Source organism: Pipistrellus hanaki, assembly GCF_964339955.1.
Source record: "Pipistrellus hanaki genome assembly, chromosome: 10".
In the NCBI taxonomy this organism is placed as follows: Eukaryota; Metazoa; Chordata; class Mammalia; order Chiroptera; family Vespertilionidae; genus Pipistrellus; species Pipistrellus hanaki.
In genome coordinates, this window is record NC_140512.1 from 2,450,785 (window position 1) to 2,475,859 (window position 25,075).

Consider the following 25,075-nt stretch of genomic DNA (forward strand, 5'->3'; position numbering starts at 1 on the left):
CTAAGTTCCTTTGCCATTCACTCACCCTCATTACGGCTCGACGTGGAGCACGTCCCCGGTAACAGATTCGTTTCTACGTGTCTCTCACTTCCCTCCAAAACTGTAAAAACCCATGAACTCGAGGGCAGTGGCCGCAGAGGGTCAGGCGCAGGAGCGGGCGCTTGTTCTCCTAGGCAGAACCTGTGTCACGCTCTCTCCTGACCGTGCACCTGATCCGCTTACGGGAAATTTGTGAGGACGATGTCCCGTACCGCACGTCCAAACGCGGCCGCGGGTTAATCTCCGCTGCTCGTTGGCACCTGGAAAGGACGTGTTTTTCTGTGGGTCGTGCTGCTTCCGACCAGATCCCTTCGGCCCCATCTCTCCCCAAGCCGGGCACAGCCAGCTCCTGCTGCTGCCCGTCCCCAGTCAGCACCTCCACAGCGAGGCCCCCTCACTCTGGGGAGACACACAAATTGACAGGGAAACCGGAACTGAGTGGCTTTTGAATTAATGTCTTTTCTTCATCAACCGATTAAAACAGCCATTGCCCTGGCCCCGGGTGGCTCAGTTGGTTGGGCGCTGTGCTATGCACCAAAGACTGCTGCGTTGCCGGTTCAATTCCCGGTCAGGACACGGGCCCAGGTTGTGGGCTCAGTTCCCAGTGGGGATCATGCAGGAAGCAGCCGATCAGTGTCTCTCTCTCTCTCTCCCTCTCCCTCCCTCCCTCTCTCTAAAAATAAGATAAAATAAAATAATTATATGCTAGTATAACCACTCTATGGAGAGATCCAGATAATTCCTTAATTTGAAAAACGCAATGCAGCCAGGTGGCGGGTGGGGACCGCAGTGCAGACACTGCCCTGGACACTGCCCTGGACCTCGGCGGCTCCCCGCCCTCAGCGGCTGCCGCAGGGCCTCTCTGGGCGTCCAGTGTCCTCAGCCGCCAGCGCAGGCAGGAAATGGGTGATGCAAAGGCCGTGACACCTGGCACCGGCCTGACCTTCCCCATGTGTGCGCCCCCTGCAGGTCCAGGATCCCGTCCATCGCCATGGGCATCGTGGGCGGCCTCTTCCTGCTGCTGATGCTGGGGGTCGGGGTGGGCCTGCTCCTGCGCCGGCGCCACATCGTCCGCAAGCGCACACTGCGCCGGCTGCTGCAGGAGCGGGAGGTGAGTGCCCGCCCCGGGCCCGCCCGCGCGGACCCTGCGGCCGGCCGTGTGTGCTCTGTCCCTGCGTCACTCCGCTCCTCCCCGCGGGGCATCTGCCCAGAGCACTCCGCCTCCTCCCCGGGGCAGCTGCCCGGCCCGCCTCAGGCACAGGACCGGGGGCCGCCGGGGTGGCTCAGCCAGAGCGTGGGCCTGCAGGGTCCCCGGTTCCGCTCAGGTCAAGGGCACGCACCTCGGCTGCAGGCTGAGTCCCGGCCCTGGTGGGCACATGGGGGAAGCCACCAATATGTCAACATGTCTCCCTGGGTGTCTCCCTCCTCCCTCCCCCCTCGGGAAAAACCAACGGGGAAATAGCCCCGGGTGATCTTTCTAATTTTTTTTTAAAGAGGACAGTGCACGTGTGCATGTGCAGGAGCAAGCCTTGGAGCGGTGCCCGCTGAGTCCTGGGAGGCCCCGGGGCAAAGTGGCCTGGTCCACGCCTGTCCCCCTCTGAGCTCTGCTTCCCGCGGCGCGCTCCTGGCACTGCCCTCCCCCCGACGGTCCACGCCCCGCACCCACGCCCAGCGGATTCGGGAGCCAGAGCCCCCGGGAGGCGTCCCCAGGGCAGCTGTAGCATCCTGGCACTCGGATGCCCGGGGGCCCGGCAGGCCACCAACATGACCTCCCGTAAAAGGTCCCTCCCCCACACCTCCCGGGCCAGCTGAAGGGCCTGGGAACAGAACTGGGAGTGACATTTGTACCGCTGGACCGGCCCCGGTCAGGGACACCCTGTCCTCCGAGGTCCCTCAGAGCGGGCGGCCGGGCCCTCCAGGCGCACAGCAGGGTCTCTGTGCCAGGCAGGACCTCGCCAGCCGCGTGGGGCGTGGAGGCGGGCCAGCACCGTCACTCACTCACCTGTCTCCGCAGCTCGTGGAGCCCCTGACGCCCAGCGGCGAGGCCCCCAACCAGGCCCTCCTGCGGATCCTGAAGGAGACGGAGTTCAAAAAGATCAAGGTGCTGGGCTCCGGCGCCTTCGGCACCGTGTACAAGGTGAGGCGCCCGGGCTCGGCTGGCCGCCCCTCGCCTTGCGGTGGGGGGGAGCGGGGGCGGCGGAGCCAGAGTCCTCGGCTGTCGTCTGCATCTGTCATGTGTTCTTGGTGTCGCTGAGGGTCTGGGCAATCCCAACGTGTTTCCCACGCGGTCGAGGGGACATCTTTTGGGATCACGGCGCCGGGACGTGGTCCCGTGAGACGTGTCCACAGACACGTGTCCACAGACACGTTTCATAGACGATGGCACAGGCCCGGTCACAGCGCCTCCTCTCCATCCTTTTCCTCGGCCCTCTCTGCACGAGGCCGGCTCTCCGTGAGAGCTGGGCCGGGGCCTCAGCGCTGTGGGCGCAACGGCGCACCCCGGCTTTGTCCTGGGCACGCGCGTAGGGGGTGTGTCCGACGACTCGGGTCCGAGGACGGCGATCGCCGAGGAGCCGCCGGGACGCGGGGACTCCCGCACCGCGGCCGTTCCGGGCCGGGCTGAGCTCCTTGTCCCTGGCCCCTCCGAGTCCCCCGCGGCACAGTGTGAGGCCTGCCCGCTCATGCCTGACCACCTCTGTCTCTCTCTCCCTCTCTCTCTCTCTCTCTCGGTCGCAGGGACTCTGGATCCCGGAGGGCGAGAAGGTTAAAATCCCCGTGGCCATCAAGGAGTTGCGGGAAGCCACGTCTCCGAAGGCCAACAAGGAGATCCTCGATGTGAGTGGCTGCCCCTCCTCCCGCCGCCCCGGGCCTGCGGTCAGGGCCGCCTCTCCCGGGGCGGGCGGCCCCGGCCTGTTACACTCTCTTCCTCCCCACGTGCGAAGGGTCCCTCCCCGCATCTCCTTCCTTCGGCCTCCGGTGGGCCTGCGTCCCTCCGGGCCTTGTCCTGCGGGGAAGGCCCAGCTCTGCCGGGCTCCTCTCCCTCCAGGGGGCAGCCTCACTCTCGCGAGGTGTGCACACGAAGTTGCCCCTCGCACACTCCGGCGGGGGGGGAGGGATGGTGTCCAGCACCGGCCGGTGAGGAGTGGAGGCCCAGCGAGCCGTGCTCTGGTTCCTGGGGGCATGGAGGGGCCCAGCCCACGGTCCTGTCCTTCTGCCTCTGAAGCCCAGTCCCTGTGCTCCGTCCAGTTCTCTGCTCGGGGAAGCGGCGTTGGAAAGATGCCGTTGGTGACGTGTAGAATGTGCACTGCGGTGGCCGGCGGCTGCAGAGGCGGCCGCCCGCCCTCTGTGCTTGCGCCCCGGACGGCTGCCGTGCTCCTCGGCGCCTCCGGCTGTTCCTCTCTGGCGGAGTCTCCGGAACGTTCCGCAGGTTACGGTGTTTTTGCCCTGAAGGGCCTGGGGACAGAACTGGAAGTGACATTTGTGCCGCTGGACCGGCCCGGTCAGGGACACCGTGTCCTCCGAGGTCCCTCAGGGCGGGCGGCCGGGCCCTCCGGGCGCACAGCAGGGGCGTGTGAGAAACGTCCAGACTCTCCCCTCCCCACCCCGAGAACCGTCACAGCTCTGTGTGAGCCAGGCTGACGGCCGCTGCCGGGCGCGGACTCTCCGAGGGCCGGGGGAACGCCGGAGAGCGGCCGCGTGGCAGCGGTGCACAGACCGGGGTCCGAGGAGAGGCGCGGGGAGGGCGGCCTGGCGTCCGCGCGCGGTGGGAAGGGGGCGGGGGAGTCCCGGGGATCGGAGCCGAGAGCCAGTGCAGAGACACGTACCTCCTGCCTCCTGTGGGCTCGGGGCGTTCATAATGAATGTCTGCGGCCCTAGAGGGGGGATTCGGGGAACTGGACAGCGTGAGGGTCCTCTGAGCTGGTGTTCCGGGCAGACGGCGCCCGGGAAGAGAAATGGCTCTCCCGCCGGGTGGTTATCTCAGCCCGGAGCTGGGACAGCCCGGAGGGGGGGGGGGGGGGCGGTGGTTATCTCAGCCCGGAGATGGGACAGCGAGGGGGTGCGGGGGGGTATCTCAGCCCGGAGATGGGACAGCCCGGGGCAGCGGAAGGGCGGCCTCTGCTGAGGAGCCTCAGGCCCTGGCCGGGGCGGCTCTGAGTGGGATCTTTACGGTCAGAGCGTCCGTGTGGCTCCTCTGGTCTCCAGGGCGTTAGGGCCGCCACGCCGGCCCCGCAGCTTCATCTGAGGCCCCTACCACAGCCCTTTCCATCGTCTCTGGCCCTGACCAGCAGGAGGGGCTGCAGGGGCGGCCCGGGGCGGGGCGGGGCCTCCGGGTAGTGGCTCAGGCAGCCCCGCTCGGCCCTGGGGCCCGGGGCTCACGGCCGGGCCTCTGCCTGCGGTGGTCACGGCACCTCTGCTGGCGTCCTGGGCGGAGCGGTGCCCCGGCGGGGACGAGGCTGGGCCGGGGTTCGGGGCGCAGAGTCCCCGGGAGGGAAAGCGGCTCAGGGGCTCTGGGATGTTGCTCTCCGTGCAGTCGAGAAGGGCAGCGGCCGGACGGGCACTCCCACTGGGGCCTCTGACCCACAGGCCGTCCTCACAGTAAGCCAGGCCGACGGGGACCCTTTAAAATGGGCTCGGACTCCGCGACCCCCCACCCCGGGCAGCCCCTCCACGCCAGCTCTCCGGGTCCCCGGCCTCCACGGCTCAGGCGCCCCCTGAGCTGACGCTGCACCGTGAGCGTGTGACCGCCCGCACGGAGGCCGCACTCACCAGAGACGGCTCCTCTGGCCGGGCGGCTCGCCCTCCAGCGGGAAGTCCGTCAGCAGGGTGTCCGCTCCCGTTAGCCGGACCGGGAGGCACGGGGGAGACCGGACGTTCGTTCCGGCTCCCTCCCACCCCGCCCGACCCCCGCGCCTCCGCTGCCGAGGGGGCCTCCCCGAGGCGGCCCCTTGCTCACCGCGGCTCCTTCAGCACCTCCTCCGGGTCCCCAGAGCCACGCTCCCCGGCAGCCACATCTCCCTGGCAGGGGGCGCGGGGAGCCGGCAGCAATGCTTTGGGAAGGAAGCAGCAGTGTTCACTGCAAAGGGCCCCCAGAGCCCCTAAAACTGGAGGAAACGTGCTTTGGGGACAGAGAAATAGAAGACAGGGCCCCCTGGGGCCCAGCACCTTCTTGCGAAGGCTCGTGGGAGCGTGTACATCAAGCATGTCAAACTCGAGGCCGGTGGGCCGCACAGGGCACCTACTCTTTTTCTTTTTAATATATTTTTATTGATTTCGGAGAGGATTGGGAAACGGAAAGAGAGAGAGAAACATCCATGATGAGAGACAATCGCTGACGGCTGCCTCCTGCACGCCCCACAGTGGGGATGGAGCCCACGACCCGGGTCTGCGCCCCGACCGGGAATTGAACCCTGACCTCCTGGTTCCGGGGTCGGCACTCCCCCCCTGCGCCACGCCGGCCGGCACGGGGACCTGCTCCTTCGTCTAAAGCACATGTGTCAAACACAAGGCCCGCAGGCCAAATCCAGCCCGCCAGGCCTTGCAATGTGGCCCGCACCGCGCTGTCATCACTGCACTCCGCTGTCAGTTTATGACATTGTCAGTTTATGACTGTTCAGTAAACCATTCGGCCCGCGATTTAGGCTGGATTTTAGATTTTGGCCCCTTCTCTGATTGAGTTCGACACCCCTAGAAAGGGGAGACAGCTCTGCGGAGGGAGGCGGAGAGGATGGATTCTTCCCAGAGCTTCGCGTGAAATAGTTCTCGATGGGAACACAGGCAAGGAGGGGGGATCCAAAGAACCATTTTGGCAACTGGACAAAGTAACAGACTTCCAAGGTCCCCAGGCCTCAGAGACACCCGCCCCGGCCACGTGACCGGGACCCCTGTCCTGGGGCTCCGGGTGCGGCTCTGCCTGCCGGGCGGGCCGGGCGGGCGGGGCGGGCACAGGGGTGTGTGTGTGTGTGTGTGTGTGTGCTCCCCGCGGGTCACCCTTTGCAGAACAGCAAAGAGCAAAGCTCACTTGCTTGTGCGCACACTGAGGGGACACGTGACCGGACAGCGGCCCGTTGTGCCTGGGGGGCGGGGGCGGGGGGAGAATGGGGGGGGTGACCTGGTTCTGTGCTCCATCCCATTGCAGCGGGACCGGAACCTGGCGGGGCTCCCGGCTCTGTGTGGCCCGACACCCCCGCCGAGCCGCTCCCCATCCTCCCCGGGTCCGCCAGGTCCTCCTGCCCCCGCGCCCCCGGCCGCCGCTCCGGTGCTGGGCGCGGGTTTTCTCCTCGAAATGAGGACAGCATGTGTCCGCCTCCCCCGGGCCCAGGGCCTCCGTGTTGTGGTTGTACCGGTTCCCAGACGCGGGGGAGAGGGAGCTGTGCTTTGGCAGCCGGGGCCTGCTCATTTCTCCGCGGCTTCCCAGCCTGGTGGAGGGCGGCGGGAGCGGGAGTGCAGAGCCGCTCTGCGGACGTGGGGTGTGGCTGCTCCCCGATGGCCCCCCCCCCCCCACCGTGGCCACTCCCGCCCGGGGACGGGGTCTCCGTGGGCCATTCGCCTCCCAGCGCCTCGATTCCTTTTAGACAAAACGGCCCGGGAAGGAGGGGCCCGGGCTCCGCAGCTCTGCCTCCGGTGGCTGCCTTCCCAAGGTGAGGGAAGGCTTGGGCCGGGTCTGCACAGGCACACGGCCTGCGGGGTAGGAGGTGCAAAAGAGACCCGCAAGCTCCCCTGAAAGGAAGGCCTCCCAGCGAGAGTCCTTGTGGCTCAGAGACATCGGGGTCGCTGCTCTGCTCTGCACTTCAGCTTCGTGTGATTTCGGTGCGGCACAGCCCTGGCATCTCCGAGGCAGCTCCGTGCCTGCACGTAGGGCGGGCCGCGCTGGAATGAAGGAAGGAAGAGAGATCCGGGCACTCCCGCCAAGTGCTGACCACATTGCTGAGTCAGCGGGAGCGCAGGGGGCGGGGAGGGGGCAGGGGAGCAATAAATAATCAGCGCTTGGCAGCAGGTCCAGTGCGGGGAGCTCTGGGCGTGTACTGGGAGCTCTGGGCATGTGCTGGGAGCTCTGGCATGTACTGGGAGCTCTGGGCGTGTACTGGGAGCTCTGGGCGTGTATCAGGTGGCTCTGGGCGTGTACAGGGGGCTCTGGGCGTGTACCGGGAGCTCTGGCGTGTACCGGGAGCTCTGGCGTGTACCGGGGGCTCTGGGCGTGTACAGGGGGCTCTGGGCGTGTACCGGGAGCTCTGGCGTGTACCGGGAGCTCTGGCGTGTACCGGGAGCTCTGGGCATGTACCGGGAGCTCTGGCGTGTACCAGGAGCTCTGGCGTGTACCGGGAACTCTGGGCGTGTATCAGGGAGCTCTGGGCGTGTATCAGGGAGCTCTGGGCGTGTACAGGAGCTCTGGGTGTGTACTGGGAGCTCTGGGTGTGTACAGGGAGCTCTGGGTGTGTACAGGGATCTCTGGGCGTCTATCAGGGGGCTCTGGGCGTGTGCAGGGGGCTCTGGGCGTGTACTGGGAGCTCTGGCGTGTACTGGGAGCTCTGGGCGTGTATCAGGGGGCTCTGGGTGTGTACAGGGAGCTCTGGGCGTGTACAGGGGGCTCTGGGCGTGTACACGGATCTCTGGGCGTGCACAAGGGGCTCTGGGCATGTATGGGGACTCTGGCATATACTGGGGGCTCTGGCGTGTACCAGAGCTGACCTGCAGCCCTTTCCTCAGAGACCCTAGTGGGGAAGATTTTTCAAAGTCACACGAACACCCAAGTGGCTCTCACCACGAGTGGCTGACTCTCTTGTTCCCATAGACAGACCGCTGGGTGGGCTCCCTCCTGCATCTCCCACAGAAAGTTCCAGGCTGTGCCCAGCCGGCCCCCGGGACTGTGGTGAGACCCAGGAGAAGCCAGCTCGGATTGGGGTCTGGGAGGGGGTAAAGGGCCTGGGTGGGGGGGGCTGAGGGAGGGCTGACGGAACAGGGCAGGGGGGCCAGAGGGGTGTGGGAGGCGGGGCTGGAAGGTGAGGCCCAGGGAGGGGCAGGCCCCCACCTCCGTCTCCTGTCTCACCTCCCCTGCCCAGCGGCCCAGGCACCTTCACTTCTGCAGGGAGCGCCCGGCCTCCCCTCCTCCCCCCACCCCCACCCCCACCCCCACCCCCGGGAGCAGCCGGGATGGACAAAGGCGCCGCTGAGCTTCCTCCCGCAGCCCCGTGGTCCGGGTGAAGAGCCCCAGCCTTTGTCTGCTAGAGGAGAAGAGGAGGATTTATGGGTGGAAATCCAGGGTCCCCTCCCGCTCACGCAGACAGAAGACAGGGCCCGTTGTGTGCGGGGTGATAAATAAACAGCCCGTCCGTCCGAGGAAGCAGGACTCACAGTCTCTGCCCCCGTCTGTGCCCACAAAGGCCCCTGCCTGGCACCCGCGGCCAAGGGGGCGCGGCCCCCGGGGAGGCCTCCGACGGGCCCCCGGCAGGGTGTCTGGCTCCCGGGCCGCAGCGGGGGCTCAGCACCCGCGGGCGAGGCCCTGTCCGGCGGTGGGAACCCTGAGGACATTTTATTATCTTTTAATTTTTTATCTTTATTCTTGAAAGTATTACATATGGCCCCCTTTTCCCCACTGACCTCTCCCAGCCACTCCCATCACCCCCAGGCCCTCCCTCCCACACACACTGTCTGTGTCCCGGGTTACGCATATTTGCAAACAACAGTTCATCCGCTGATCTCTCTCTTCCCACCCTCCCTCCCGCCTTCCCTCTGAGGTCCCCCAGGCTGCCCCTGCGTCTGTGTCTCAGGATCTAATTTTGATCATCAGTTCATTTGGCCCAGGAGACTCCCAGAGGAGCGGGACCAGGGGTCCTGTCTTCCTCTGAGTGGCTGATTTCGCTCAGCATGATGCTCTCCGGGTCCCTCCACCCGCCCACATCTTAGCCTGCAGCCTCCTTAGCGTCAAGGCAGCGGAGACGGAGAGCTTGGCAGTGCCCGGCTGGGGACAACAGGTCTCTGCCACCGGGGCGCCCTGCACAGGGGGTCTCTCGTGCCCCCGGGGGGCGCCCGCCTCACAATGCACCTGGTCATTCACAGCCAATCCACCAGAGACCCTGCAGAATGCCCCCCTCCCCGCCCACCCGTCCCCTCCACACCGCATCTGCTCTGGGACCCGGGCAGGGCCCGCCCGCCTCGCCCTCGGCCTCGGCCCCGCCGGAGCTCGCCTGACGCCCGCCCGCCTCTCGCCCGCCCAGGAAGCCTACGTGATGGCCAGCGTGGACAACCCGCACGTGTGCCGCCTGCTGGGCATCTGCCTGACGTCCACGGTGCAGCTGGTGACACAGCTGATGCCCTTCGGCTGCCTGCTGGACTACGTGCGGGAGCACAAGGACAGCATCGGCTCCCAGCACCTGCTCAACTGGTGTGTGCAGATCGCCAAGGTCAGTGCGGGCGCGGGCCGAGGGGGCGCGGGCAGGCGGGCGGCCCTCCCGCCCGGGACGCGCGGCCGCCGGTGGGAGCCCCCGTGCCTGGGGGTGGAACGGAATTGTCTTCCGCCTCCAGCCGTGCCTGTCCCACTGCCCGCTGGGCACCAGGTCACCTGGCTACATTTTCTTAAACAGATTTCTATTGATTCAGAGAGGAAGGGGGGGAGATAGAAACATCGATGATGAGAGTCACTGCCCCCTACTGGGGATCCAGCCCGCAACCCGGGCATGTGCCCTGACCGGGGATGGAACCCGGGGGCCCTTCAGTTCACGCTGACGCGCTATCCACTGGGCCACACCAGCAGGGCATCAACCGCATTGAAGCCCGCCGGCCTGCCTCCCGGGCTGTGGGCGGTGCTCGGTGTTGAAGTCCTTCCGCCAGCGGCTGTGAGCTGTCCGCCTGTGACACGCCGGGGACGCCGTGTTCCAGGAGCTGGCGGGCCCGGCGTCTGTCGGGGGGAGGGGGGACGCGGGGGGGGGGATGGTTCCCTCGCCCGGCCGAGAAGAGAGGCATTCGCTCGGGGTCAGGGACTATTTATCTGAGGATTAAGCCGTTTTCTTTGTACAAACCTGAGGCGAAGCCGCCCCGAAACTCTCCGTGGCCGACCAGAGCCTAAACCGGCCGCCCGGGCGCAGCAGGCTCTGCTGAGCGGTGGACGGGGGGCGGGCACCGGCGGGCACCGGCGGGCACCGGCTGGGCGTCCTGGGAAACTGTCTGAACGCTGCCGGAAGGCGTTTATGGTCCCGGCCACCCTGCCAAGACAGCAGATAAAACCGCATCGCCCGGCGAAAGGAAAAGTGATCATCTCGCCATAGTAGGAATGGCGGGGGGCGGGGGCGGGCGGGGGCGGGCGGGGCCGGAGGGGGGCAGAAGGAAGCAGCCCCCCCCCCCCACTCACCGCCCCCCCCCCCCCGCGGCTGCAGGCGTGGAAATGGCTTCTGTTCTCCAGACCAAAGTCTCCGGCTCAGGACTCGCAGACCTCACCCACCCCCCTTACACCCCCACCCCCATCAGGGAGGCCGGCCACGAGGCCTCGGTGGCTGTCACCGACAGGCGGCCGCGCGGTGGCTGCGGAGAGCGTGCCCACTCTTTGTGGCTCTGTGAGCCAGGGGTGACCCCCGACGTGTGCTGCGTGGCCCCGTCACCTCTACACCCTCTCATCCAGAGGAGTCCGCCCTGCAGCCTCAGGGCATGGCTGCCGTGCACGCTGCCCCGGCCCCCTCCTCCTGCAGGGCCCGCGGGAGAGGGAGCCGCCGGGCGGCGGTGAAACCAGCATTTTCCCAAGCCTGTCATGTTTTAAATATATTTTTATTGATCTCAGGGAGGAAGGGAGAGGGAGAGGGAGAGAAACATCCATGATGAGAGAGAATCACTGATCGGCTGCCTCTTGGACGCCCCCTACTGGGGATGGAGCCCACAACCCGGGCCTGTGCCCTGACCCGGGATGGGACCATGACCTCCTGGTTCAGAGGTCAACACTCAGTCCCTGAGCCGTGGGGGCCGGGCTCCTCAGCCTTTCAGACAGCAGCACGCTCTCAGCACCAACCCAGACTGAGACCTCACCGCCCGGCCGGGGGGCTCATCGGTTAGAGCGCCACCCCAATGCTCCGAGGTTGCGGGTTTGACCCCTGCTCAGGGCACAGATGAGAATCAGCCGGTGAGAGCATCAGTGAGCGAACAGCAAAGCAATGTCTCTCTCTGTCTCTAAAAATCAGTTTTTTAAAAAAGAGCTCAGCAGGCTGCTGCGTACGAAGCCGCGGTCAGAGGATGGCGGCCGGGCCTAAGCCTCTTCCTGCGGCCCTGGCCTCGCCCTGGCCAGAACCCTAACCCTAACCCTCGCCCTCACATCGCCTGCCCTCGCCTGCCCTCCTGAGCGCTCTCCTCACGTCTCAGGCTGCTCCCAGCAACCTACGCTTCTCTCCTTTGTCTGAAAACTCAGCTCTCTGAGCTCTTTTTTTAAAAATTGGCGCCCCGGGCCAGCACGTAGCGAACTGGGGCTTGGACGCCGGGCGGCCTTGCTCCCACATCCACGCCCGTTGCCCGCACCGGCCCCTGACTCAGAGCCCCCAGGCCAGCCAGCCAGCGTCCCGACCCCACAGTCCATGTCAGCGCCCCCCTCCAGGGCCGGGTCTGCGGGGGGAGGCTGCACTGTGGGCCCCGCTGCCCCAGCGGCCTCTGCTAGGCCGTCCTCGTCCTGCACATCCCTGTCCTCACATCCGTGCGTGCCCCGTTTCCACGTGGGGGGCATGGCCCTCGGGGCCCCTCCCCGGGCTGTGGGCGGCGGCAGCCGTGGGAAAGCAGCCTGTAAAAGTCCCGCCAGGAAAACCTTCCCCTCGCACCCTGGCCCCGGGCCCTCCCGTGTGAGGTCTCTGGAACCGCCGTCTGTCAGCGCGCAGCCAGCCGGCGCAGCCATTCACACAAACACACGCGCTGCGCGCATGGAAGCCAGGCTGGAGGCAGGAAGCGAGGCCCCCGGAGGCCCCAGGCCTGCCATCCCTCCCCCGCGGCCCTGCCATCCCTCCGGGCCTCTCCGCCGCGTTCTGAGCTCTGCAGCCAGGCCGTGGCTCCGATCGGCGTCGGTGGCCGGTTAAACAGTGACCCTGCTGGCTCGGCGTGGCCGCCCCCGGGCCTCGGAGTGTGGGACCCAGACTGAGCGTGTGATCCGAGTTCAAACGGATTTAATCTTCTCGTCCCAGAATTATCCGGAACGTGGGAGCCGCCCTTCCCCCCCTCCCCCTCCCTTTCCCAGCCGCCCCGCTCCCCGAACACAGGCAGCACCCCCAGCTGCTCTGCCTGGAACGGCCGCCGTGTGGGTGGAGGGGCGGGTGGAGGGCGGCCGAGCTCAGCTCCTTCACTGGGTTTGCACAGCCACAGGGACCAGGAGGGGTGGGGGCAGGGGAGTGGGGGGACAGGAGAGGGCAGAGCTTATAGAATCAAGTTCAATAGCCACGTGGTTTTCATGTAAAACACGTGAGAGCCCTAACAGTGTGGTTCAGTGGATAGAGCGTCGGCCTGCAGACTGAAGGGTCCCAGGTTCGATTCAGGTCAAGGGCATGTACCTTGGTTGTGGGCACATCCCCAGTGGGGGGGGGGGGGGGAGTGCAGGAGGCGGCTGATCAATGATTCTCTCTCATCAATGTTTCTAACTCTGTCCCTCTCCTTCCTCTCTGTAAAAATTCAATAAAATATATTTTTAAAAGAAAAAAAAAAGAAAAAAAACACGTGAGAGAGCCCTGGCTGGTGTGGCTCAGTTGGTTGGGTGTCATCCGGCGCACCAGAAGGTTTGGGGTTCGATTCCCGGTCAGGGCACAGGCCTGTATGGTGGGCTTGGTCCCCAGTAAGGGGTGTGCGGGAGATGGCCCATCCACATTGAACTCTCACATCCACGTTTCTCTCTCCTCCCTTCCTCTCTCTCAACAAATAACTAACTAAGCTATTCTTTAAATAAACAAATGAGATGGCGGAGGGGGACAGGCGGAGAGATGGGCATTGGCGGTGAGTCTGGGAGGTGCCCGGCCGGGAGCACATCCTGCTGGCTCCCCCTTCCCCCGACCAGCCAGGTCTGGGCCAGGGGCCGGCTCCTGCTGGGCTGTCCTCCGCGTGGCCCGGCGGGAACAAGCCGCCAGCGGGGGCGGGAGGGCCCCTGAGCCCCCGCGCCCTCACTCACCGCTGCCTGCCTCAGGGCATGAACTACCTGGAGGAGCGGCGCCTGGTGCACCGGGACCTGGCCGCCAGGAACGTGCTGGTGAAGACGCCGCAGCACGTCAAGATCACGGACTTCGGGCTGGCCAAGCTGCTGGGCGCCGAGGAGAAGGAGTACCACGCCGAGGGCGGCAAGGTGCGAGCGGGCCGGGGCCGCGGGCGGGCGGACGGACGGACGGATGGACGGACGGACCGGGGGTGCTCTCGGTCCGGGCCGGGGACGTCAGTCACAGCACTGCCACCGACTCCTGGGCCTGGGGCAGGGTTTGCGGGGGGAGGGAGCACGATGTTTCTGGTGGAGAACGGAGAGCCGTCACGTGAGTCTGGCCCCATGGGCCCCGCGAGGTCAGGCCCGGCCCTGCAGGAGGAAGCTCCCTCCGCAGGCAGCTGTGGAGGCCCCACCGGTCGGTGGACGGCGGCGGTGAGAACGTGTCAGAGCCCCGAGGTCTCTGTGACGCCTGCTGGGCGCCCTCCTCTGACAGGTCGGGGCCCCTCCCGGGGCTCCCCCCACAGGGCGGCCTTCAGAGTGCTCTGGGTCAGCCGGACCCTCCCACGTCTCTCCCCAGCCTGCACGGCCCCAGCAAACCCCATAAGCTCGGGGCCCAGAGCCAGGCCCTGGGCTGCCAGCCAGGGGCCTCCGAGCACCCCTCTTCTCAGCCGATGGGCAGCCTGCCCCTCCTGGCAGACCCTGGGCCTGGGGGTGGGGGGATGGGGGCCGGCCCCCCTCACTCGTCCCCATCACCTGTCCTGGTGACGTGGCAGCCTGGCCTCGGAAGGGGAGGCTGGGGTCTCTCATCGCCCCCTCCGCTGTCCCCAGGTGCCCATCAAGTGGATGGCCCTGGAGTCCATCCTGCACCGCATCTACACCCACCAGAGCGACGTCTGGAGCTACGGTGAGTGGAGCCGGAGCGCCGAGGCCGTGGGATATGTGTGTGTGTGTTCTTCCTATTGTTTAAAGTATTACATGTCTCCTTCTGCCCCCATTGACCCCTGCCACTCCCACCCCCCAGGTCAAGCCCCACCGCCCAGCGTCCGTGTCCATCACTTATGCTAATACGCATGCTTACAAGTCCTTTGGGTGACCTCTTACCCTCTAGTTTTTCTTTTATTAAAACTCCCAGCGTGTAACCTTGCTGCAAGCCCATGTGTCCTCCAAGCTGCTGGGGGCGCCGCCTGCGGGCCCCTCCTGCCCGAGAACAGACTGACATTTACCCACTCCCGTGGCCAAGGTGTCTCTGCGGTTGTCACTAAAGTTTACCATTTACTGTCTGAACATTTCCGTTATGTTATTGGCCCCTCATAACATCCTAGACGAACACTGTCATCACCCCCTTTTACAGAGAGGTACACTGAGCCCCCAGCGCCAGCCCGCTGCCCAGGACCACAGACACACAGGTGTCTGAGCATAAGAAACCCTGTCGATAGAGATGACCAGGGCCGAGGCGCTGGGGTCCCTGACTCCTAACGTGGCACCTTGGTCCTCGCAGGGGTCACCGTGTGGGAGTTGATGACCTTCGGGTCGAAGCCGTACGACGGGATCCCGGCCAGCGAGATCTCCACCGTCCTGGAGAAGGGGGAGCGCCTCCCGCAGCCGCCCATCTGCACCATCGACGTCTACATGATCATGGTCAAGTGTGAGTGACCGCCGGGCCCCGCCTCGCGCAGCTGCTCCGGGAGCGCTCAGCTCCCCGGAGAAACGCCACCCGGCTCTGCGGCCGGCAGTCAGGCCCAGGGACACCCGCCGGCAGCCCCCGGACGTTCCTGAAGCCGAGCCTGACTCACGGAGCCCCGGGGCCCCGCGTCTGCCCGGGGCTGCGAGCAAATAAACAAAAGCAAGGTCCCCCGGGAGCCACGCCGCCCCCACCCCCGTCCTGAGTGGCTCCAGGGACAGGCCCGCCCGTAGGGGAGTGAGTGACCGGAGGGGCCAGCCGTGAGTGACCGCACGAGGCTGGTGGAGTCCGCCTGCCTGCCTTGATCCCATCTTCCCAGCCGCGGTTTCCGTGCGGTCTGGCGGCAAGGTGGATGTGCCCGGCTCCCGCTGGCAGGGCGGCAGAAGCCCGGGCTCAGCGGGCCCAGGGCGACGTGGCCGTGCGTGTGCTGAGCGTTGACCCAGAAGGAAACGGGAAGGGGGGCGGGAGCAGCATCGATGTAAACATTGATGCCTCTTGAACTCCCAGCTACGGGGTCATCTGTTTTTAGCGTCTGGTTGGGGGGCCGAGGAAGCTGGGATCTGAGGTCACCGGCCGTCTGGCCTAAAAATAGCCGCCGTCCCGCTGGTAGGAAGTAAACGTGAGGCCCGGAGGCCGAGGGCGGCCAGGCCCGGCTGCTCCTGTAGCTGGTCGACGGGGATCGGCCGGGGTCGTGTAAGCGAGGCCACCAGCCTGGGAACGGAGACAGGGGTGTCCTCTGCTCCTCCCCCCCCCCCCCGGGCACATGAGGGCATCAGGGCGGGGACCTCCCGGACCCCAGATTCTTAAAGAACGTCCCCAGTTCCCCTGCACGGGCCCTGGTCTCAGTTGGCAGGACTGCGGAGTGAGGGGCCCTCGGAGTGAGGGCCTGGGGGCGTGGCCACGGGGCGCCCACAGTCAGAGCAGCTCCCAGGGGTCCCCCAGGCTCACGCCGCGGTGCTGGCCGCGGAGGAGCAGGCGGACCCATCACAGATGTCACGTCGCTCCCGTTCACACATGTCTGTTGTCGGGGACACACTCTACAAACGTGTCTGACGACACAATACACACACACGTCTGACTGGAGGTCCATCGAGGGGGCAGGTTTCCGCAGCACTGACTGGTGGGGGGGAGGGCCTCCCCGTAAGCCGCCCCTGGCGGTGCCGTCCTGGGGGCTGTTATTGGGGGGCTCTCACTGGACCCCGTCCCCTCCTCCCTCCTCCAGGCTGGATGATCGATGCGGACAGCCGCCCCAAGTTCCGCGAGTTGATCAGCGAATTCTCCAAGATGGCCCGCGACCCCCAGCGCTACCTCGTCATCCAGGTACCAGACCTCAGACCCATAACGCACACCGTGTCCGAGCTCCGCCCGGTGCCGCCCGTCCCCGAGGCCGGCGAGCGGGCGCAAACGGCCAGCCTCTCGCCCCCACCCCCACCCACCGCTGGCAGGCTTCGATGGCGAGTGGGGAGCAGGGGTGGGTGGCAGCAGGGGCCCTCCGTCTTCGCTCCGGCCAGAGCGCTGCTCCTCAGCTCCCTCCGCCCCCCGCCCTCCCCCTCGTAGCAGGCGTCCTGCCCTGCCTGGCCACTCTGCGCCTGCATGTGTGCTGCCCAGAGGCCCGGAGAGCTAGGGGGCGGGCTGCCGCCATCTTTGTCAGGCTAATTTGCCTACTCACTCCTGATTGGCTGGTGGGCATCGTGAAGTGACGGTCAATTTGCGTGTTTCTCTTTTATTAGTGTAGATTTTTAGTGATTTCGGAGAGGAGAGAGAGAGAGAGAGAGAGAGAGAGAGAGAGAGAGAGAGAGAGAGAGAGAGAGAGAGGAACATCCATGATGAGAGAATCATTGATCAGCTGCCTCCTGCACGCCCCCCACTGGGGATCGAGTTTGCAACCCAGGCACGTGTCCTGACCGGGAATGGAACTGTGACCTGGTTCACAGGTCGATGCTCCACCCGAGCCACCACTGATGTTTTCATTCCCGCCCCACGGAAGAGAGCCAGGGCAATTTTACCGTGACTCACCCGGCAAGCACAGCGCCTGCCGCCATGGACTCCCAGACCCCGAGAGCCAAGAGGAAATTCCCCCCCCCTGGGCCTTCCTCACGGGCTCCGACCCCCCACCCCCACCCCAGGGCGACGAGAGGATGAACCTGCCCAGCCCCACGGACTCCAACTTCTACCGCGCGCTGATGGACGAGGAGGACATGGAGGACGTGGTGGACGCGGACGAGTACCTGATCCCGCAGCAGGGCTTCTTCCACAGCCCCGCCACCTCCCGCACGCCGCTGCTCAGCTCCCTGGTGAGAGCCCCCGCCCCGCGCCCGTCGGGAGGGACGGACGGACGCCAGTCCGGGGACTCACCGGGGACGAGGTGCCTGGAGCCGAGGGGCCCGGCCGCTCGGCGTGTTCACGCTTTGGGTGGCGTCGGGACTCCCAGGTGGTGGCTTTTTCGGGTTCACCGGGGAGTGGAACTGCGTCAGCCGCAGGCCTGGTGCTCCTGCAGCTCCGGGTCCCGAGGAGAGGGCGCCCCGGTGACCCGGGGAGGCAGGGAAGGACGTACGTGCATCCCACAAACCCCTCATTCTCTTCCAGAGTGCCACCAGCAACAGCTCCGCCGTGACCTGCGTCGACAGGAACGGGGTACGTGTGGAGGCCTGTGAACGGCTCGGGGGCGCCCTGGGCTCTGCGCTGTGGAACCCGGGAAATGCCCAGGTTCACCCCGAGATCCCCGCCCCCTGCCCCGCGGCTTCTCCCCCGCCCCCGCCCCCGCCCCCGCCCCTGCGAGGCCTGTATGAGCCGTCTCTGCAGTGCTGCTCCGTCGTGGCTCCCAGACCGTCCGTCCGCCTCAGTGTCACCAGGCAGCTGGTGACCATGCAAAGCAGGGGTACAAGGAAGCGGGCCCCTCGGGGAGCACCCAGCCCCCTGGGGGTGCCGACTCGGTGGCATGCAGCCTGGATCGGGACCCCCTTTGCCAAGGGGAAGCCACTAGCTTCCATGTAAACGTTCATTAAGACCAAATGCTGGTTACGGCTCAGCTGCTCACACACGTGGCTAGAGGCCGAGTCTGCCCTTGCAGACGGCCCGCTGGGTGCAAGGCCCACTGGGTGCATGGCCTGCTGGGTGCACGGCCCACTGGGTGCATGGCCCACTGGGTGCACGGCCCACTGGGTGCATGGCCTGCTGGGTGCACGGCCCACTGGGTGCACGGCCCACTGGGTGCACGGCCCGCTGGGTGCATGGCCTGCTGGGTGCATGGCCCGCTGGGTGCACGGCCCGCTGGGTGCACGGCCCGCTGGGTGCACGGCCTGCTGGGTGCATGGCCTGCTGGGTGCACGGCCCACTGGGTGCATGGCCCGCTGGGTGCACGGCCCACTGGGTGCATGGCCCACTGGGTGCATGGCCCGCTGGGTGCACGGCCTGCAGGACGTCGGTGCCGGGCATGCCACCTGCCCAGGTCTGGGCCAGCAGTGTGGGGACCCCGGAGCATGTTAGGAACGCAGAATCTCGAGCCACCCAGACCGGAGAGTGCAAGCCCGCCTGGAGCGGAGCTCAGATTCTGCCCCCGGGTCTGTCAGATCCATGACCCGCCTCCTGCCCTCCCCCGCAGAGCTTCCCCCTCAAGGAGGACAGCTTCCTGCAGCGGTACAGCTCCGACCCCACGGGTGCCCTGATCGAGGAGGACAGCCTCAGCGACGCCTTCCTGCCCGCACCAGGTGAGTGGCCGTCCTGGGCACGCATGCTCGGCAGCCCCAGCCCCAGCCCCGGCCGCGGCCGCGGCTTCCTCCGGGCGGACCCGGGGGCGGACACGGGGCAAACAGGCAGGCACAGCGGGGGCGTGAGAGGCAGATGCACACAGCCGACTCAGCGTGGCCCCTCATCTCCCCCGAGCCCAGGCGTGGGCGGGGGTGTCAGAGCTCAGTGTGCACAATGAATCTGCAGGTTCCAGGCTGTGGGGCAAACAGCTCACGCATACGTGTGTGAGAGAGTGCGAAGGTGCGTGTATGTATGTGAGTGTGTGTGAGTATGTGAGAGTGTATGTGTGTGTGTATGAGAGTCTGTGAGCGGATGTGTGTGAGTGTGTGTGAGCATTGTGTGTGTGAAAGTGTGTGAGAGAGTGAGCATTGTGTGTGTGCACATATGTGTATGTGTAAGTGTGAGCGTTGTGTGTGTGTGAGTGTGTGTGCACATATGTGCATGTGTAAGTGTGAGCATTGTGTGTGTGTGTGAGTGTGTGTGAGTGTGTGTGTGAGCATTGTGTGTGTGAAAGTATGTGAGAGAGTGAGCATTGTGTGTGTGTGTGTGTGTGTGTGTGAGCAATGTGTGTGTGAAAGTGTGTGAGAAGAGTGTGAGCATTGCATGTGTGTGAGCATGTTGGGGGGTGACAGATTCACGCCCCTTTTTCTCTCCTGGCTCCATGCTCAGCCTGTGACCATGCAGTTCTGATCTAAGCTGTACCCCAGCCTCCCACCTGCCTGCACCCCCGGGGCCAGTGTCCCCCGGGAGCTCTCGGGGGCGGGGGCCGGGGTGCCTGCCGCTCTGGGGGCACAGAATGGGCACAGCCTGTTTGAGGGACAGGGGGACCGCCGTCTCCACTCCCACCCCGTCACCCACCCCGTCCCCCGCCCCCTGGGGACACTCCCGGGTCAGAGGACGCCAGGGGGCCCGCCCGCCCGCCGGGCGCTGACGCCTCTGCTTCCCTCCGCGCAGAGTACATGAACCAGTCCGTCCCCAAGCGGCCGGCCGGCTCGGTGCAGAACCCCGTCTACCACAACCAGCCCCTGACGCCCGCCCCCGGCCGGGACCCGCACTACCAGAACCCGCCCAGCATCGCCGTGGGCAACCCCGAGTATCTCAACACCGCCCGCCCCCCCGGGGCTCCCGGGACCCCCGGCGCCCCCGCCCGCCGGCCGCCGAACGGCAGCCACCAGATCAGCCTGGACAACCCCGACTACCAGCAGGACTTCCTGCCCAAGCAGGCCCGGCCCAACGGGCTCTCCCTGGGGCCCCCGGCCCCGCACGCAGACGCCCTGCCCAGCGGCGAGTCCATCGGGGCGTGACGAGGAGGCGGCCACAGCCACGGCCGGCCCCCCCCCGGCCCGCCGGCCGCTCCGTTCCCCCAACCTGCCCGCCGGACTGGCTCGGCCGGAACCAGCATCTCCTTAGATGGTCTGACGGGCCCCCCACGGCCGGCAGCGCCCCTGCTCCCATGTGGCCCCTGAGTTTGGGGCGTCCCTCCGCCCTCACGCTCCGAGGCCCCCGGAGGCACCGGGAAGGACATTGTCCCGGGCAGATGTGCGCCCGGCAGCGAGGTCTCCTCGGAGAGAACGAAAGCCGCCCCACACGAGGCGGGCTGCTGGGGCCGGGGGTGGGGCGGTTTTCTATGGTCGGTACTGGTTCGGTTCTGAGTGAGCTCCTCGTAGGAGGAAGAGACATGAGCGTCCGGAGCTCACACTGCCCTGAGTGGACGGGGCGCCCCTGGGGCCAGAGCAAGGCCAGCCGGCAGCCGGCACGGACCATCGGCTCTGCCCGGCCCACCCCCGCCCAGGGTCACCTGTGCCCCCCTGACCCCAGCAGCTGACGGTACTCGGTACTCGGTACTCGGTACTCGGTACGGCGTGGCAGGTACGAGAGGATGAGCCACGTGGAACCCTCCTGGGCAGGAAGCACCGGGGCAGACGCCCCCTCGGACTCGCTCTCCTGTCCCTGTGTCCACCGTCCTCCCTCCCCGCCCCGGACCGGCGTCTTCCCGGGACCAGCCTGAGGACTTCCTCGTCCATCGTCCATTCCATTCCTGCCGGCGCCCGGGACGGACACGGCGCAGCCAGCGGGCCGGGCCGGCTCCCAGGCCGTGGGCAGCATTCAGACCGGAGCCTGTTACTGAGACACGTTCCCTTCGGACGAGTGCGTGTCCCGGGCCGGCTCCGGGAGTCCCCGGCCGCGGGGTCGGGGGGAGCGCAGGTCCGGGCTGCGGAGAGCAGGCTGTGCTGGGGGCCCGCTGAGTCTCCCCGAAAAGGTCCGCTGAGGCCCCGTGAAAGCCCTCCCTCCTCCTCCCCTTCCTTCTCCTGAAGGCACTCTGCCCTCCTCTTGGGGGAGGCCCGGCCCGGGGAGAGAGGACGGCGCCCTCACAGCTCGCACTGCCGCCGCCCGGCTGGCGGGGGACGGTGGGGAGGGGGTTCAGGGAGCAGATGGGAAGGCGGGTGTGAAGGTGACGTAGTGCCTTCCAGCATCGGCAGGTGGAGGAGGAGGAGAAATGTTCTTCCTTCTGGAAAAAGAGTCTCCATCATCGGGAGGCCCAGCGAGGTGGGGCACCCACCGTGTTTCCAATCTGGCTGCCCCTACACCCCGACGGGTCCGAGGTGGGCCTCCCCGGTGCCTTACACACGCGGAGCCACACCCACCGCCCACCCAGCCCCGGGAGAAGCATCCCCCGCCTCTCTGGCCACACACACACATGCACACACGCACAGGCGTGCACACACATACATGCGCGCACACGTGCAAAGCTGTCCTTTGCTTTTGAAAGATGTGGTGACTCTCAGGTGGGTCAGGGCCCCGCCATTTTGTTACCAAAAATTTGTTTCCGTGGAAATAGAAGCTCTGTTCAACTTAGTGCCACCGCGCTGGGAACACCCCGGAGGCCTCGGCCACCCCGCAAAGGTGCTAACGTGCAAAAAGCCATAGGTCAGAATCCCTGTTCCCAGGGAATTCCGACCGCTGCCCCTTTAAGCCCGGAGGCCCTGCACCGCCCCGGGCTTCACGCTGGAGGTGGTGTCCCCCCAGGAGTCAGAGTCCCTCCAGGAGCCAGAGTCCCCCCACGAGCCAGAGTCCCCCCAGGAGTCAGTCAGAGTCTCCCCAGGAGTCAGTCAGAGTCTCCCCAGGAGTCAGAGTCCCCCCAGGAGTCAGAGTCCCCCCAGGAGTCAGAGTCCCCCCAGGAGTCAGAGTCCCCCCAGGAGTCAGCGGGGCTGGGGGGACGCGCACCGCATCACTAAGCATCCACGTGCGACGACGCCAGGGCCACGAAACCGCCTTGTGGCCCATGCCCCTCGGAACGGGAGTGGCTCGGCAGGTCTCCCCCCGCACCCCCACCCCCCGGAGCCGCAGTCCCAGGCCAGGGTCACGGTGATGGGGGCGGGGAGGCGTCCGTGCAGCCAGGAGCTCCGGGTGGAAATGGAGAGAGTTCACTCTGTAACAGTCACCCGCAGAGGTCAGAGGTCCCAGCACTGGCTCCTCCCGGATCTCCACTCTCCTGCCCGAGACCTGGCTGCCCGCTTCGCTGAAGGCTGTGTTTTTCCGGAAGCGATTCTCCGTCTGCTCCCTGGCCTGGGGCTGTCACCCTAACCTGTCAGGAAGCCCGCCTCCCCCCACACCTTCCACACACACACCTGCCTCCCCCCCCCACACCTGCCGGGGCGGCCGGGGGCCTACCCCTCTGTACTCAGACCCACGCACACAGGACTTTCCATGGGCATCTATTTTTGTAACTTTTTTAAGGAATATTAGCCTCTTATGTAGCACTGAACTTTGTAAGGCAAGTTTTCTTAAAGCATTGTTATTGATTTCAGAGAGGAAGGGATTGAGAGAGAGAAACATCCATGTGAGAGAGAACCGTGGATCAGCGCCTCCGCGCCCCGCCCTGGGGACGGAGCCCGCGGCCTGGCATTCTGTACACCCCGGGGACCGGGTTTACCTGCGGGAATGAGGGCCGGCTCCCAGGCCTTTCAGACGGCCCGCGTCCTCACCACCTAACGAGCCCGGGGGGCCCAGGGGGCTGGCGGTGGGAGAGCCGCCCCTCTGCACCAGGGTCCGGTGTGGTCCCGGGCCAGGGCCCACGGAGGCTCAGCCATGACTGCAGGCACCGGGCCGTCCACTCTGAGGGCCTCGGCCGTCCCCCTTTCCCCCATCGCCTGGCGGCACATCTACCTGCATTTACTTCTTTTAATACAAAACCTTCCCACCTAATTCGGCAGGAAATAACCCCGCTGTGTGATAGCGCCTCCAACAGACGGGGACCCTGGGGTTGGGGGCGACCGCGGGGAGCGGCCGGAGCACGACCTTCCTTCCCAAACCAGCGGCAGCCTCGGCGCCGGCCAGACACGCTCCGCCCGCTGGGGGCGCGGAGAGGGTCTGTCCCGGGCGCCCGCCCGCGGCCACGGCGACAGTGCGGGCAGGCTGGCGGGCAGTGCCCGGCGGTGAGTGCCCGCCGCCCCTGTGGGCTGTGCCTGAGTCCCTGTAGGATAACCTGTACCCTGCCTAACCGTGTCCATGAGTCCATGCTCGTCATCGGTCCCGTCTGGCCGCCTGCAGGTGATCTTTCCTGATGGATGACGTTTTAAAGTTCATTAATAAACTTTATTTTTAGAGCACTGTCGGGTTGAGACACTGCAAAATGGGGCAGAAAGGAGGACATTCCCAACCCCCTCTTCCCACCCCCCTCCCCGCACCCCGACCCTCCTTCCCTGTGGCCGCCCACACCCCGCGGCCTGGTCACAGCGCCGCCCGGAGGATCGGTGTGGGGTGGGATCGGGGCCCGTCCCCCAGCGGGGGTCCCTCCGGGCGCCGCGGTGGGCGGTGCGTCTGACCCGAGCGCTTCATTCTACGGTCGTTTCAGCCGTTCCCCCTGACGCTCTCCGTCCGATTCCCTCCGAGGGCTCTGGCCCCGGCTCCGCAGAGCCCCGGGCGCCATGCCGCCTGTTCCTCGGACCCTCAGCGGGGGGAGTGTCCCTGAGACACACCTGCCCCCCCCATGCTCTGAGGGCGACTGTGCCCGCGGCCCGTGCACAGCGGCAGGCTCCCTGCGGCCCTGTCACCACCTCCCCCTCCCCCCACCCCGCACTCTGGATGGCTCCCTCCCCCACCCACCAGTGACTCCTGTGGGCAAGGGGACTCTTCCGTAGCGTGTCTCATTTCAGACACTTCACTGCTGGCCCACCAGTGCCGAAGGAGCCCTGGCTGGTGTGGCTCAGTGGACAGAGTGCCAGCCTGCAGACTGAACGGTCCCGGGTTCGATTCCAGCCAAGGGCACATGCCCGGGTTGCGGGCTAGATCCCCAATAGGGGGCGTGCAGGAGGCAGCCAATCAATGATTCTCTCTCATCACTGATGTTTCTCCCTCTCTCCCCCTTACTCTCTGACATCAATAAAACTATATTTTAAAAAAGAGAGATCCCAACCTCAAGGCAAACGCACCAGCCCCCCTCCCCTGCTCTCCCTCCAGCCCCACTCCCCTCTCCCTGCTCCCCCTGCCCCCCCTCCACCTGCAGCCCCCTCCCCCTGCCCCCTCTCCCCAGCCCCGCTCCCCTCCCCCTCGCCCTGCCCCCTCTCCCCAGCCCCGCTCCCCTCCCCCTCGCCCTGCCCCCTCTCCCCAGCCCCGCTCCCCTCCCCCTCCCCCTGCCCCCTCCCTCCACCTGCAGCTCCGAGCGAGGGGCGGAGGCCGGGAGAAATGGTGCTTCGGGGCCACATCTGTCGGAGCCGCTCTAACGGAGGAGACAGGTCCCCAGAGCGGAGGGGCTGGCGGGGACGGGTTCCTCCTGCCGGGCCTGGCTCCCGGAGCGGGCTCAGGCGCTCTCCGGGTTTCCTGGGGACCCGGTTCCCTCTCCAGGCCACGGTCCACCCTCCACACCCCGAAAACCACTTGTAAACACTGGGGTGGAGAAGCCACACAATCCCATCTGAATGGCGCCCTGGCCTCAGAGCCAGTCAACAGAGCACGGGAAAGAGCCTGCGGGCGCGCATCTGTCATACGGGGTGCCTGGGCCGGGGCCGAGACGGAGGGCTGCCGGAGTGAAGGCCTGGGTCCCGGGCGGAGGAAAACCAGCAGGGCCGCCAGGGGGAGGAAGGCCTAAGGCGCGCATCTCCAGCATCTCCGTGCCACGGGCTCTGGTCCTAACGACAGAGAGCTGGTGTGCTAACGGTCAGGACGCCGTAACGGGAACGGCCATCGCAGAGGCTGCCTGCACGTGTGCGTGGGGCATTGCTCCGGGGCCCGGCTGAAGCAGGGAGGTGCCCAGAGGAGGCAGGACCATCCCATGCTGGGGAGGGCAGGGGCGGGGGAGAGCCCGTAGCACCCCCTCACCAGGCCTTCGCACCCACCGCTGGCACTCAGAGCGCCCGCCCACCTGCCCGGGAGGGAGCACAGCGCAGCGGGCAGGAGGCGCCATGACAGTGCAGAGGAGCCGTGTGGCTCCGGAGATGGGGCAGAAGCCGGGGGGCGTCCAGAGAAGGCGGGAC

The 25,075-nt window shown here is 66.5% G+C and overlaps 1 protein-coding gene across 1 annotated transcript in view; it reads left to right on the forward strand.

Moving 5' to 3' along the window:
- The window catches only part of EGFR (epidermal growth factor receptor), an 89,435-nt gene extending 69,408 nt beyond the window's left edge, over positions 1-20,027 (forward strand). The window contains exons 17-28 of the mRNA XM_084897153.1: positions 1,009-1,150; positions 2,054-2,176; positions 2,776-2,874; positions 9,252-9,437; positions 13,166-13,321; positions 14,003-14,078; positions 14,673-14,819; positions 16,078-16,175; positions 16,982-17,149; positions 17,442-17,489; positions 18,457-18,562; positions 19,557-20,027. Of these exons, the coding sequence (XP_084753279.1) occupies positions 1,009-1,150; positions 2,054-2,176; positions 2,776-2,874; positions 9,252-9,437; positions 13,166-13,321; positions 14,003-14,078; positions 14,673-14,819; positions 16,078-16,175; positions 16,982-17,149; positions 17,442-17,489; positions 18,457-18,562; positions 19,557-19,906 (1,699 nt within the window). The 3' untranslated portion in view covers positions 19,907-20,027. The remainder of the gene's footprint in view (positions 1-1,008; positions 1,151-2,053; positions 2,177-2,775; positions 2,875-9,251; positions 9,438-13,165; positions 13,322-14,002; positions 14,079-14,672; positions 14,820-16,077; positions 16,176-16,981; positions 17,150-17,441; positions 17,490-18,456; positions 18,563-19,556) is intronic.
- Positions 20,028-25,075: the final 5,048 nt, after the last annotated feature.